The following is a 15386-nucleotide window of genomic DNA, read 5'->3' on the forward strand; positions in this document are numbered from 1 at the left end:
TTTTTTTTCTTTTTTTTTTTTTTATTAACTTGAGTATTTCTTATATACATTTCGAGTGTTATTCCCTTTCCCGGTTTCCGGGCAAACATCCCCCTCCCCCCTCCCCTTCCTTATGGGTGTTCCCCTCCCAACCCTCCCCCCATTGCCGCCCTCCCCCCATAGACTAGTTCACTTTGGGTTCAGTCTTAGCAGGACCCAGGGCTTCCCCTTTCACTGGTGCTCTTACTAGGATATTCATTGCTACCTATGGGGTCAGAGTCCAGGGTCAGTCCATGTATAGTCTTTAGGTAGTGGCTTAGTCCCTGGAAGCTCTGGTTGCTTGGCATTGTTGTACTTTTGGGGTCTCGAGCCCCTTCAAGCTCTTCCAGTTCTTTCTCTGATTCCTTCAATAGGGGACCTATTCTCAGTTCAGTGGTTTGCTGCTGGCATTCGCCTCTATATTTGCTGTATTCTGGCTGTGTCTCTCAGGAGCGATCTACATCCGGCTCCTGTCGGTCTGCACTTCTTTGCTTCATCCATCTTGTCTAATTGGGTGGCTGTATATGTATGGGCCACATGTGGGGCAGGCTCTGAATGGGTGTTCCTTCAGTCTCTGTTTTAATCTTTGCCTCTCCCTTCCCTGCCAAGGGTATTCTTTTTCCTCATTTAAAGAAGGAGTGAAGCATTCACATTTTGATCATCCGTCTTGAGTTTCGTTTGTTCTAGGGATCTAGGGTAATTCAAGCATTTGGGCTAATAGCCACTTATCAATGAGTGCATACCATGTATGTCTTTCTGTGATTGGGTTAGCTCACTCAGGATGATATTTTCCAAATAACATGATTTTTTAAATGTATTTTGACTACTAAGAACTTGTCAGATCAATAACTTCTGTTCAAAAATGGTAGTTACTTTCAGTGGGAAATGATGCTTACAGACTGATAAGACAGAGAAGGCAGCAAACTGGTTTCTGACTACTTGTTGAGGGTTTTATTAGTTCAATTTTCGTACACTCATGGTGGTCACTGCATTTTCACAGAACTCAACTTTGAGCTCTCAAGTTAACTTCCTCTTTAGCTCAGGTTTCAGCTTATGCCTCTCTATGAAGATTTATTGCCTTATATATTATTTTGGTTAGATTGTTTGGACTCAAAAGTATCATGTCAGAGGTTGACTATTAAGATGATGTGCAGTTACTCCGAGATCCTAGTATAAGCTTGATTCTTAGGTTTTGGGTCAGGTAATGCCTAATTCAGGCCTTCCATCTCCCTGTTCCTTATAGTTTAATAGATTTTAACAAGTATTTCTTGGGGACATTGAAAAAGAGGAGATATTTCTAGATTGCAGAAAGTTAGGCAACACACACACACACACACACACACACACACACTCACACATTCACACCAGTCCTCCCACACATAAGCACACACATACACTAATACAAACTGGTTCAGGCTCAAGTTAACTAAACTGGCCATTTTTTCTACATATGAAAAATTGAAGCTAAATTAGTGAAGTTGCTTGATTTTAACCATTTACCTAGCTTGTTGGTGACAGAATTCATAGTTAAGTTGATTTAAAAAATCAAGCGACAGGGTTGAGGTGCATTTGTTTTGCACTAGTGTTTTGGTTGCTGACCATTAGGTAGTGAACAGGATCTGTTTTCCTACATACTGTGATCATTTTGTATTTGAAACAGAACTTTGATAGATATTTTGGAATTGGGGAAGAAAATGTGAAAAATATAATGTAAAAGAAGTGGGACTGAGAAATCTTGGGATGACGAGGGGAAGGCAGTGATTAGAGTTGTATAAGACATTTGGGTGAGTGGTCAGCTCTGATTTGGCTTAAGATCTGGCCTTTCTTGTCTTGCAGCCCTCAGGACTATGTCTCTGGGGGTGAGAAGGAATAACAGACAGAAACAGTGGAGGCAGAACTGAATTAAGGAAAAGTAAGCACAGCCAACACAGTAGTGAGAATGCCAAGTGTCTTCTGGACTTATTTCAAAATCCCATCCATTTAGCTGTGCATGGTAAAAGGAACAGGGTTACCAGTTGCAGTCTCCAGCACCATGGCTGCTCTGTGCTCTGCATGGTTCTTCTTCTGTACAAACAGACATTTCCTTCCTGGGTAATCTGAGGAATGGAGGAATAGGTTTTACTGTTGTACAGCAGTGCAAAATGTGAAAGGAACTACTGAAATAATTTAGAGTCGCATATGGGTGTCAGTCTTACAAGTTCAATAAAGCATAGAGTACATGTTATACTTAAGTGTGCTTTGAGTGACTAATTTTGAATATTTCTATTATAGTATTTCTATTATACTGTAATGGAAATTTAGGTATCAAGAAGACATAGAAAATTAAAAAAAATCTCTAGAGTAATCACATTCCCTTTTCCTCTCCATGTCCTGGTCACAGATACAGTCTGAATATTGGGTGCCAGTATTTTCAACTGGGGAGGGATAAATGCCAATGAGTTGTAGTAGTGACAACAAAAACAGCTATTGGGATAGTGAATGAGGATGAAGGCAGAAGAGAAATCCCTGCCCTCTATTTATCTTGGGCATAGGGTGAGTTTTATTTTGATAGCACCAGTGATTTTTTTTCATAAATTGTGCAGTTGATCTGATTGCACGGGTGGGGCTGAGCCTTGGGAAATAATAAAGTTCGTTTCTCAAACCGCTCTGGGAAAAAGTGCATTTCAATAACATGGACTGACAGTGCTGCATTTAGATCATAGCACAGCAGAGCAGGTGGCTTTTGTCTTGAATAGTAAAGGTCAGAATTCATTGGTTTCTGCAACAGGGAAATGTGTAGATGGTAAGTTGTGGATGGCTGTATTCTTTCAGGATGTTCAGCATGCTGACATTGATTATATGGATCAGAGAAAGGACTTCACTTATGACCCAGTGAACTTTAAAGGCTTCCCAGAGTTTGTCAAGGAGCTACACAATAATGGACAGAAGCTTGTTATCATTTTGGTATGTGCTTCTTTTTCCCTCCAAAATCACACATTTGCTCATCTTTTTCATCATGTGCTCCTCTCTCGCCTTGCCATCCAAAGAAATGAAAGTATTTTAAAGCCTTCACTGGTTATATTATTTTATTAGTGACTCTTCTGAAGTCCAGCCTTTAGCTTAAAGTAAGTTTTTTCATTATGTTTTCCCTTTTCTTAGGATCCAGCCATTTCCAACAACTCTCTCTCAAGTAATCCCTATGGCCCATATGATAGGGGTTCAGCAATGAAAGTCTGGGTGAATAGTTCTGATGGCAATGCACTCATTGGAAAGGTAAGAGTAGAGAAACAGTGGCTCTGGCTTTGGCTGGGTTTGAGTGTGTTTGGATAAGTATGTGGTTTTCTGGTGCAAGTTCAAAGGACTTGGGCATACTGAGGATAAATTTTTCTTTGCATTTTCATTACCAAATACCTACCATCTACCCTAGCTCTGACATACTTTTATCAGCCAGATCCCATTAAATGGTAACTCATTTATGGAATGTTCACCTCATCACTCTGTCCTCCCACGTTACTATACTCCTCTGTCTCACAATGCTCCATCGACACTACTTTGCAAGTAGCACTAGTCACCTCCTACTAGGAAAATCCAATGAATATGGGCCATGCCCCTCAAAGAAGTTTCTTGTCAAAGATTAATATACTTATCACTTTAAAAATATTTTAGTGTCTTCTTTTTCCTGAAGGTATTATCATCTGTTTTATTTTCAATATCCTTGCCTACCTTTCATAGTATAGTGTCTAAAGGAATTGAATAGAAATAGAATAGAAAAATGTAGCTAGTTTTCTCAGGTGGCCTTTTATTTCCTCTGAGAGTGATTCTCTAAGAGAGTTTAGTCTATGCTGAGGAGATTTGGGGCTTCTACCTGTCTCCATAACCACATTGGGAATTCTTACATAACGTTCTTTGCTAATTCTACATTCATTTAATTTATTATTTATGTTTTTCTTTTTTTGTTTCTCCAAGGTCTGGCCTGGAACAACTGTGTTTCCTGATTACACCAGTCCCAACTGTGCTGTTTGGTGGAAAAAAGAAATTGAGCTTTTCCACAATGAAGTGGAGTTTGATGGAATTTGGATTGTGAGTTTTAAGACTTGTATTCATAGAGGCATTAGTAGTGTATAACTCTAGCTATGTCTTTGAGACATGAAGTATACAAAAATGAAAATAGAAACAGGTGTCCCACATTCCTTATTGTGTCATAAAGTACCCAAATTGTTTGATGTTCAGTTTTAGGCTTTTTAAAATTTTGACATGATGACAGATGAGTCAGTACACGGGTGCAGAATGCCATCTGGCTCTGTTAAGGAGTAATATCTCATAAATCAAATGAAAAGGAATGTAATGCAGGTTAACATTAAAAATGTTGAATAAAATTTAGGTTTACAGTTGAAATTTTTCTATTTATAAAAGAACTGTAGAGGATTCACATAATACAATCAGCTAAAACAATAACAGCAAAAATCCCCCAAAGACGGATACACTGTCCCCCACCTCTCTCTCTCTCTCTCTCTCTCTCTCTCTATATATATATATATATATATATATATATATATATATACATATATATATATATATACATACACACACAGAGGTAGACTCACAGTTCTATTTAGGCACACAAACACTATAGGTTGAAATATATGACAGCAAATAAACGGAAACTTTTGATAATATATTTGGGGATTGTTTACTTTTAGAGATTATAAATATGCATCTTTTTAAAGTTATTCTAAGAACTTACTCTGTGAAATTTTCAGTGGGTAGAGAAGACAAGAAAATCTATTTTTATCACATCCATGGGCTACTCTTAAAAATAAATATCTATACTAATTTTTCTGATTACTCAGAGACAAAACATAACAGTAATATTATAAACATTGCATCCTACTTTGCCTAATAGGTTTTGTTCTCTGTCTGGTAGGATATGAATGAAGTCTCCAACTTTGTTGATGGTTCAGTTTCTGGATGTTCCCAAAACAACTTGAATTATCCCCCATTCACCCCAAGTAAGTCATTGTGGTCAGCTTGATTAACATGGCACAGTTTGTGTGATATTTTCAATTTAAAAGGATAGGCCTGAACCATTATGAACATTTGTACATAATGTTTACAGGGGAAGGAAAATGTGGGTACTACATATTGAAAACTAGGAAAGAGTCTCAATACACTGTTCATGGTTCTCCAAAGAGGCACAAATTCTCAATGGGTGGTATAGTCCTTCTGTGCCCAGCCCATTTCATTGTCAGGAAGAGTACAAAGCATATAAGATACTGATTCAAGAGGCTGGTGGGTAGTGCCACTCGCAAGATGAACCTCATAGGCCAGAGCTTACAAGAGATACCAGGAGGGTAACCTTGATTTTTGGGTGAGGGATCCTTGTGGTGCTGTCCACAACTTGAAGGGTGGGCATGGGAAATATAGTCAAATTAAGACAGACGTCTGGGGATAAGGTTGTGGAAACACAGTATTAATTGTAGCTTGACAAAAGACACAGAGCCAAGGAGAAAATTGTATTTTCATCAAGGGTGGAACAAAACTTTGAGGATTACAACAGCCATGGTCACTTCAATCTGATGGCAAAGTAGGAACTTCAGGCAGATGTAGGTGAGAATCAAATCATTTAATGGGAGAGCAAACTGTTCTCACTTAATTCTTTCAGGGATAGAAGCTATTTATAGTTTTCTTAGCGGCTTTAAGATTGTCAACTGGTGTTTAGAAGTATTATTAATTTAGCATTAGCACATAGAATGGATTTCAAAAAGTCGGTCATAAGTAAATATACTTTTAAAAAGCTATTTTAGTAAATAGAACACACAGATCATTTCTGTGGGGTTCAGAGTGATACAGGAGGAACAGATAATGAAACTAAGACTAGAAATCGCTCTATGCAAATATGATCAAGGGCAAAAGGAGTCAGACGTTAAATTACATGTTCACCCGATGTTTCCTATTTTGAGTCACATCTGAAAAAAAAACAGATGGAAATTCTAGTTGAATTAGACTATCTTGTCTACCTCTGAGAATTAGGGGTGTATGGATGACAGAATGTATTTTTGCATAAGAAAACTACATCAACTAGATAATCTCCTGATGATAAGAACACAGCATGTTTGTTTTTAGGACGGCCACATCTAAGGCCTGCCCAGTGCCGCCATCTTTGCAGGTTATACTGTAGTTAAGAAGTAAGTAATCTGCATGTAAGGTTTTCCCTGACTGGTAATTCATTGCTGTTGTGGTTGCAGAGGTCCTGGATGGGAACTTGTTCTCTAAGACTCTCTGCATGGATGCAGTTCAGCACTGGGGAAAGCAGTATGATGTCCACAATCTGTACGGCTATTCCATGGCCATTGCCACTGAAGAGTGAGTCCATTCTTATTATGAACTTATATCTGATCAAATTATGGATCTGCTTGGTGACTCATATGTAGTAGTTGTTAAAAGTCTAAAGGGTAGTAGTCCTGGACAGATGGTTCCCCAGACAAAAACATGTTCCAGTCTCCTAGAGGACCTTTATTTGGTTCCCAGAACCCATGTTGGGTGGCTCACAACTGTCTGTGTATCCAGTTTCATGGAATCAGATCCCTTCTGGCACCTGCTTGTAATGTGCATATATCCAATGTATACAGATACAAACACACATATACTTAAGGCTGTCACAAATGTTAAAAAATATGGCTATCATTACTGATGAAAAACTGGCATGTAGAGAATAAGAAATCCAACATGTATTTGAAGAATACATAAAAAAATAGATAACAAATGAGTGAACGAATGAATAGAAAATCAGAAGAAAACTATTAAGAAATTTATCTAAGGTCAAGTATTTAAGTAATGTAAGCAACATTTAGGCCTTTCTAGACTAATGTGTTTTTATTTAGGTTACCTTTCACGTTTGTTTTATGAAATTCATATAGGCTGCTTTTGAAGTTGTAGGAAACTATGAGCCTAATGGCCTGTATAAAACAAAGCTAAACAAAACATGAATATATGCCGCGGTACATTCTTTTAACAGTCACTCTAACAAATTTTGGAGAAAGGAACGAAGGAGAATGAGATGTTTGTGTTTTACTATTCGTGCTACTGTTTTTCTACCAGTTGAGCTCCTCACTGACTCCTAACTCTATCCCTTCCCAGAGCCGTGAAGACCGTGTTCCCAGACAAGAGAAGCTTCATTCTAACACGTTCTACCTTTGCCGGTTCTGGCAAATTTGCAGCCCACTGGTTAGGAGATAACACTGCCACCTGGAAGGACCTTCAGTGGTCCATCCCAGGCATGCTTGAGTTCAACCTTTTCGGTATCCCAATGGTGAGTCCTTTTGCCAAACTCTCTTATGACTCTCAGTCCCCATGAAGCTTCCTGCTGACAGGTTTTCATACTGCAAAGCCTGTCATGGCCTAGGGCTTTAGCCTCATTCTTTATCACCATCACTGGGGCTCTGGTACCATAACCTCATTGCCTGCATTGCCTGATGCAAAGAGAAAGTGCAACCCTGATAGCTCCTGAAGTATTCTTAAGTGTCTGACACAGAGAAAGCACACTAGTTGTCTAGTCTAAACCAGACACATGCATACATGGAACACACCTTTATAACTAATCAGATGCGTGCATACATGGAACATATTTACTGAACTAATTGGGTGCATGAATACATGGAACACACCTATATAACTAACATCAGGTGCATGCATACATGGAACATACATAACTAATCAGATGCCTGAATACATGAAACTCGCCTAGGTAACTAATTAGATGCATGCAAACACAGAAAACACCTATGTAACTAGTTCCCAGATGAGCAAACAATCATACAGCATGTGTTTAGTCAAATTCATCAGATCCATTTATTGAGTGCTTACTGTTTACCAGATGCTAAATGCAGTATGGGTGGCACACAAGAACAAAATACAAAGGCACACATGTAAACAAATAATATGGCAAGCCGAGATAAAAACCCAAAGGAATGCACATACTAAGCATTATGAGATACACTGAGAAGGATATTTATTAATTTGATATGATTATAAGGGACGGAGTGAGTCAGGGGAGGAGGTCAAAAGACTCCATATAAAAGATAGTACTTAAGTTGTATTAGGAGAACCAGGGAGAAGCTCGTTTTAACAACACAAAATAATCTCAAGCAAAAGGAACTTAAAGGGGAAGGTAGATGTGTCTCTATGATCAGAGTAGAAAACTGGAGCAAGGGTAGATTGCGACCGGGTTTAAAGATTTGATAGAAGGGATGGTAAGGGAACTGGAGAGTTAGGTGACGTGAGCGACGTGATCAGAACTGGGCTGCTGAAAGGGATGTGGTCCAATTATATTATTGGTGATAGCAATGACTGTCCCTAAAAAGTTTCGGTGCTCCATTTGTTTATTAAAATGAGACACCACAGCAGGAAAGGAGTCACCTAACAGTAATGTGGACATGGGCTAAATGCTGATTCTGGCCACACAAAGTTCAGTTAAGAAGTCCCTGGTAGAAAGCAACTGAAAAGGGTGGGAGCGTCATAAACATGCTGTCCATGTGTCATTATAGGTAGGGGCCGATATATGTGGCTTTGCCATGAACACATATGAGGAGTTGTGCAGGCGCTGGATGCAGCTGGGGGCATTTTATCCATTTTCCCGGAATCACAATGGGCAAGGTTACAAGGTAAGTCAGCTGGGAAGTATAATGGGGTGCATTATAACTGGATCTGTTTGTATTCCCATCATGAAATCTGTTGAGCCAGCTTTATAATATACTGCATGTATGCTGATTTGGGACCCACTTGCCATGAATAAGGCTTGTTGATCATAGAATGCCCCAATGTCTCAATCTATCATCAATTCTGTCATTGGGACAAGTTTGGTTTTTTAAAAACATAGTTACTGGTTGCTTATTTTTGTGTGAATGGCTTCCTTGGGTCTAGAATCTGGAGACACATATGTAAATAATGATGTTAAGAGTCAGCCTGATGCTGGGTAAGGGTGACCCTGCAGTTGTGAGGCAGAGGGAGGTGAATCTTTGGATTCTAGGCTAGCCTGAACTATAATGAGAGTCCCAGGACAGCCAGGCTACACAGAGAAGCCCCGTTTTAAAAACCAAAAACCAAAAGAAACAGCCCCCACTCCCAGTCAGTCAATTTTTAAGCGAAGGGTTAAGAGCTCAAGATTGAGCCTTGTTCCAGTGATGAAGATCTGTAATCCTAGCTCCTAAAGGAGGCAGACGCGGGAGGATCAGGAGTTCAAGACTAGCCTGTGCTAACTAGCAAACTTGTTTTAAAAAGTCATAGATGAGAAATACAGATAAATACCTTGCTTTGGAGAATAATTTAATTAAATAAGCTTCAATTAATATTTAATATTTAATTTATTAACCATTTAGAGTAATGTAATCAATTAAATAAATATTTGAATGATATTTAATAGTAATTAAAGTAATTAGCTGCTGAGTCAGCAGCTGGCACAACACTAACCCTTTACAAGACTGTTGGAGGAAAGTGTCATGGAATAGAAGGTTAGTTAGGTGTTAGGAAGCTGACGGAGGTTATTGTAACATTAAAACAAAAAATGTAAATCTCAGAAAGCTAAAAATAAAAACAAATGGAAATGATGAGACTTTAAGAGTTTATAAAACCTCTATGCACTCTTCCCTTTTGTAATGAGAATAAAGATGGAGAAACATTTCAAAATTATTTAGCTGAGGCTTAATAAATTAGTTAATTATACCTCTTATCTGGGTAGCTCTAACGTGTGAAAGAGAGAGGGTGAGTTGTAAGTTGCAATGGCAGCTTATTCAGTGCCATGGTTCAGTTCTCCAGCTGTGTCACTCAGAGGCAAAGGGAAACCGAGGCCCCAGATCATGCAGCATAAAACTCTTGTGTCATGCTGCATGGTCTCTGAAATCATTGTTGGCACACACAGCTTTCCCATTGTCAACCCACATCTGCAAACTCTTCTTGTCTTTTAGGACCAGGATCCTGCTTCTTTCGGAGAAGACTCCTTGCTGTTGAATTCATCTAGGCACTACCTTAACATCCGCTACACGTTGCTGCCTTACCTCTACACTCTTTTCTACAGAGCACACAGCCGGGGAGACACTGTAGCTAGGCCTCTTCTGCATGAGTAAGTTCTCCTAAAATTCTGTTAATGCAAACTGGGGGTTGTTGACTGTGTCGGAATATCAGAGTAAAATATAAAACTACCCAAGAAAACTATTCAGGTGTGTGTGTGTGTGTGTGTGTGTGTGTGTGTGTGTGTGTGTGTGTGTGTGTGTATACTGTAGATCCTTCCCAAGGCTTTGCATATACTGGGCCAGAAATATATGACTTACCTATCCCTCCCAACTCATTTTAGCTTAATTTGGAAGATAATTAAAGCAAGGCTCTGTACTATGTATATGTGCTAGGATTCTCTTAAGTCTCTAGGAATAATAATTTGTAAATAAAAATCTCACAAAAGATCCTGAGAATTCCATTATGCTTACTAGCTAGCTGGTTGGACTCTCTGATTTAATTCAGCAGGCAGGTTCTTGGGAACCTTTCCTTTTCAAAATAATGCTAACTGACTTATGTGTTGCCTATGCGAACCTTAGACATGCATACACACTCATGATCTCTTCTGGGGTAAAATACCCACCACCTCCTGGAATCACTTGTTTAAAAGCAGATATTTTAAAATAGAAAATTTAAAATTTTGTATAACCTGTTTTTTTTTTAAATCTGATGCATTTCTTTACTTTTGCTGTGCTTGTGGGAGGGGAGAAGACCAAGAAGTGAGCTTCGAGCCTTGCACATAGTCCACAAGTACTACGCCACGGAGTTATATGTCAATCCCTTTTAACACTTGTTTTGAGACAAGATCAGTTAAATCTCTTAGGTGGACTTATAACTTCCTCTGGAGCTCAGGCAGGACTTGAAGCTGTGATCATTCTGACATCCACGTATCTGGGAATGCTGGCATTGAGCTGCTAGGTCCAGCCCCAGATCTTTTTTGACAATAAGTTTGTCATATAATTTGTAGGTTATCTTACTTAGATTTCAGTGGGAGATACAGCAAAGAGTAATGCAGTCTGGGATCTGCCTGGAATAGGTACTGGAATAGGAACTTCTGTGCCACCTGGGGGAAGAGCAGGAAGGTACATGGACTGGGGACAGAGAGCTGCATGGGATGGAGGGACGTGGAGTAGAGTAGGTATCATAACAGTGATGATTGTGGCTGTTTTCCAGGTAGCCTATGTGCTTCGGTTAGATTGTGAGAGAGATTTCAGGAGCACTGACCCACCTGTCTGTGACCTATCTCATTGATTTCTAGGTTCTATGAAGACAGCAATACTTGGGACATAGACAGACAATTTCTGTGGGGACCAGGTCTCCTCATCACTCCTGTTCTGGATCAGGCAAGTGTTGTCATGGAGGCAGGTGGGCATCCTCTGCCTTTGTTCCTGCTCATTACCCCCCAAATCTCCTTATCCTTCTACTACAAACTCACTGACGATATCTGCAGTTGGGTCAATGGAGAAGAGTATTCAGAAGTATTTTGAAGTAGCTTATCTGATACACATTTTCTTCTTTAGAGGACTCTTTTTCTAGGCAGGCTCTCAATCAGTGTTAAAGTACCTACTGGCGACTTTGATTTGGTCACGAGCCTGTGGTTCATCCGGTCATTGTAACTGACTATTATGGCTCTGAGATGTGAAGCCACAATGAAGCAGAGGCCAAGACTCACTCTGAAGTCAAGGTCTTCAGAGTAGATGATCTTTGTCAGCTGGGTGGGAGTGCAAACTTTTAAACCTCAAAGACAGGAATATATAACTGCATCTAACTTATGAGTCACAGAGAGGATTAAATGAGACAATTCACGGAAAGCTGGAATTGTCCCCACAGTATATTTTATCATCATTTTTGTTATTTCTAATTATAATCCAGCCCATCTGTGGCCACCCTGATCCAGATTGCCATGTTATAGTTCTTCTTATCAGCACTAGAAAACTGACAAATTTCAGCAATGGGGGGTTGGGGGGAGGAGACTATATCTTCTCTGAATATGGCTGGCAAGTCCCTGCCCTATACTAAGACATTCTTATTTCATCAGAGGCTGAGACATGAGGATTTTTAAATTTAATTTTAGGGTGCAGAGAAAGTGAAAGCGTATGTGCCGGATGCCACCTGGTATGACTATGAGACCGTAAGTAGCTGAAACTGTTCTTAAACTCACAACTACAGCTGCAGTTGCCTGGAGAGGGTGACTGTCTAGAGCTAGGGACCCACCATTCATGCATGGAGGAGTACTTTTGCAGTGTTTTCTGTAAGTTCACAGCACAGCTTTGGAAGAGCAAGTCTGTCACTTTAACACTCTATTCGGCAACAACATAAAGACTCACAGCTCTTCTCATGAGCGAACACTAGAGAGCTTCATGGGCAATTTCAGCTTGGCCAGAAATCAGATGATTAGCTCAGAAGCATCAGTTTTCATAGCATATATCAAACAGGCTCAGCATAGCAAAAATGTTTCTCAAACCCTGAGCGGACCGACGTGACAGCTTTCCTTTCATTTGCTTGTCTGGGTAGAGAGTAATTTTGCTAAGTGGAGATAGATTGCACCTTAGGGATCTCAGCATGATAGAGGTCCATATACCATGAAGCTAATGCATCTGATTTATCTGCCTGCCTCAGGGAGAGCAATTGGCATGGAGAAAGCAAAGCGTTGAGATGGAACTTCCTGAAGACAAGATTGGACTTCACCTTCGAGGGGGCTACATCTTCCCCACACAGCAGCCAGCCACAACCACAGAAGCCAGGTATAGCATGGGATTCTTTAAGTGGGCACAGGACTGACAAGGGACAACATTCCTGAGATAGTCTGCTCCAGATTGTGGGTTTGAAAGGTTTTGGAGTGGAGTGTGTCTTTTTGGACTTCACTTGACCTTTTCCTAGAAGCTTCTCACCTAGAGCTGTACACTTGTTGGTTTTTTTTTTTTTTTTGGTTCTTTTTTTTCGGAGCTGGGGACCGAACCCAGGGCCTTGCGCTTCCTAGGCAAGCGCTCTACCACTGAGCTAAATCCCCAACCCCACACTTGTTGGTTTTTGAAGGGTTTTACTCTATCCCTCTCCCAACCTCTCCGTATGTGTCAGAACACACTGACGGCTAGAATGCTCAGCTTTCTTGGTTTCCAAAGGCACAGTCAGCATTGGCACTGAAAGTCTCATGTCTTCAGAAAACTCCATTCTGGGCAAACCTGGTTAGATGATCACCTACGTGCCTTCATCCATTTGTCTCTTGGTGGTTCTCTGCTCTTGGCCCACAAATTCTCATGTCTATATTTGGGTCCATTGTCCATCCTTTTATAACCTTTACCTTCCTTTCCATTCCTTCCATTGAGCTCTTTCCTTCCTGGGACAAATGACAGTCCAGCTACTAGGGTAAAGGTTAACAATTGAAGTGTCACTTATACTTACTGGGAGTGGGAAAATTGATTTTCTCCAATAGAAATACTTACTCTTTATATCAACCACTCCAGAACAGGCTTCATTTTCAGAAGTAGCTGACTGACATAGGTTGAACTCCAGTTTTTGGGGTTTCTTTTGTTAGTTGTTTGGGTTTTGTTTGTTTGTTTTTGTATGTGCTTTTACAGTGTGGTATTTTTTTTTCTTTTGGGGTATGGTTTTATTTATTATGTTTACTATGTTTTTGCTTTTAATTTTTTTGTATTGGGTTTTTGTTTGCTTTTTTGAGAAAGAATTTAAAGTTGGGTTGGTGGTGGGAGAAAATCTGGAAGGACTTGGGGGAGGGAAAGAATATGATCAGAATATATTGAAAATGTAATAATTTTAAAAATTATATAATGATGATGATAATAATAATAATAATAATAATAATAATAATTCCACAGATGTGTATTCATCGTTGACTCCAGCTGTGTACTCCATCTGCATTTCACTGAAGAGCTGCATGTTTCTGTCATGTGTCTCTGAAGCTATTCCCTTTTTAATTTAATTAATTGATTGATTGATTGATTGATTGATTTAAAATCCCAATCTGCCTTCCTTCCTTGTCTCCCTGTTACAGAATTCCTCCCCCATGCCTCTCCTTTCTCTTCTAAGAGGGCGGTCCCCTTAGGCATCCTCCCACCTTGGCATATCAAGTCTGCTAGGCTCATCTTCTCCCACTGAAGCCACACAAGGCAGTCCAGTTTGGGGAACGGATTCACAGACAGGCAACAGCTTTAGAGACAGTCTCTGTTCTAGTTGTTGGGAGACCCACATGAAAACTGAGCTGCCCAACTGCTACAAGCAATATAGGGACAAAGATAGCAGAGACTGAGGGAATGGCCAACCAATAGCCTGCCCAACTTGAGACCCATCCCATGGGCAAGCACCAATCCCTGACACTATCCCCAATCCATTGTTATGCTTCCAGATAGGAACCTAGCGTAACTGTCCTCTTGAGAGAATTCACCCAGCAGCAGATTGAAACAGGTTCAGAGACACACAGCCTAACACTGAACAGAGCGTGGGGACTCTTATGGAAGAGTTGCGGGAAGGATTGAGGGCCTTAAAGGGGATAAGAACTCCACAGAAAAACCATCAGAGTCAACTAATCTGGACTCCTGTGGGCTCATAGATACTGAGCAGCCAACCAAAGAACATACACTGACCGGACCAACGTCCCCAACTCATATGTAGAATATATGCACATTATTTGATTTTAATTTGCTGAGAATTCTTAGAATTCTGGAAACCAATGTTTTCCATTGAACATTTATTATCCTAAAACTTCAAATGATTGGCTTTTTGTGAAAGTAAATACAAAGACTTCTCTTTTCTTTTTCTCTAATTGTTCAGTACCAGGCTGTTTTCTACATTGCCTAAAATAAAAAGATGGATCTGGCTTGAGGTTTTGACTGCAAGGGTAGAGCGTTTAGAGGCAACAGAGCATAGTTTCACATTGCCTTGAGCAGCTGGAGTCCTTTCAGTACACAGGCCAGCCCAGACAGAGCTCGCTCCTCTAGTCACGCAGCAATCATCTATCTTGATGCATTTCAGCTTCTCACCCTTTAGGCTTTGCAGAAGGCTATGCATATTTGAAAAATGCATTTTCACTGAGCTACACCCATACCTACTTCTAATTGATTTCTCAAAGGCTAGAGTCAGATGTTGTCTCCAACTCTCTGGCAGAGTTCTGGCTATCACTTCCAAACTCCTGCTGATCTCTGTTTGCCTCACAAGACAAGATAACAAGAAATCAAATAAGGAAAGTGGTCATTCTATATATGATCCTATTGTATAATTTTGCTTGATCAGAAAAGCTGTTTTGTGAGGGAAAAGTGTGTCTTCTTCATAGCAACTGACACTTCTCGTTGATCATGAGCTCTAAATACCCAGCCATAGCACTATTCTGG

At 40.0% G+C, this 15386-nt stretch overlaps 1 protein-coding gene across 5 annotated transcripts in view; it reads left to right on the plus strand.

Moving 5' to 3' along the window:
• Mgam (maltase-glucoamylase) overlaps positions 1-15386 on the plus strand; it is a 154100-nt gene that overhangs the window by 28803 nt on the left and 109911 nt on the right. For all 5 annotated transcript variants that reach the window (NM_001427451.1, XM_087655469.1, XM_087655470.1 and 2 more), the window contains 11 exon segments: positions 2830-2961; positions 3157-3270; positions 3964-4077; positions 4922-5006; positions 6243-6360; positions 7135-7306; positions 8541-8657; positions 9957-10111; positions 11300-11384; positions 12116-12172; positions 12661-12785. In NM_001427451.1, the coding sequence (NP_001414380.1) occupies positions 2830-2961; positions 3157-3270; positions 3964-4077; positions 4922-5006; positions 6243-6360; positions 7135-7306; positions 8541-8657; positions 9957-10111; positions 11300-11384; positions 12116-12172; positions 12661-12785 (1274 nt within the window).

Source organism: Rattus norvegicus, chromosome 4 (assembly GCF_021556685.1).
Source record: "Rattus norvegicus strain SHRSP/BbbUtx chromosome 4, alternate assembly SHRSP_T2T, whole genome shotgun sequence".
In the NCBI taxonomy this organism is placed as follows: domain Eukaryota; kingdom Metazoa; phylum Chordata; class Mammalia; order Rodentia; family Muridae; genus Rattus; species Rattus norvegicus.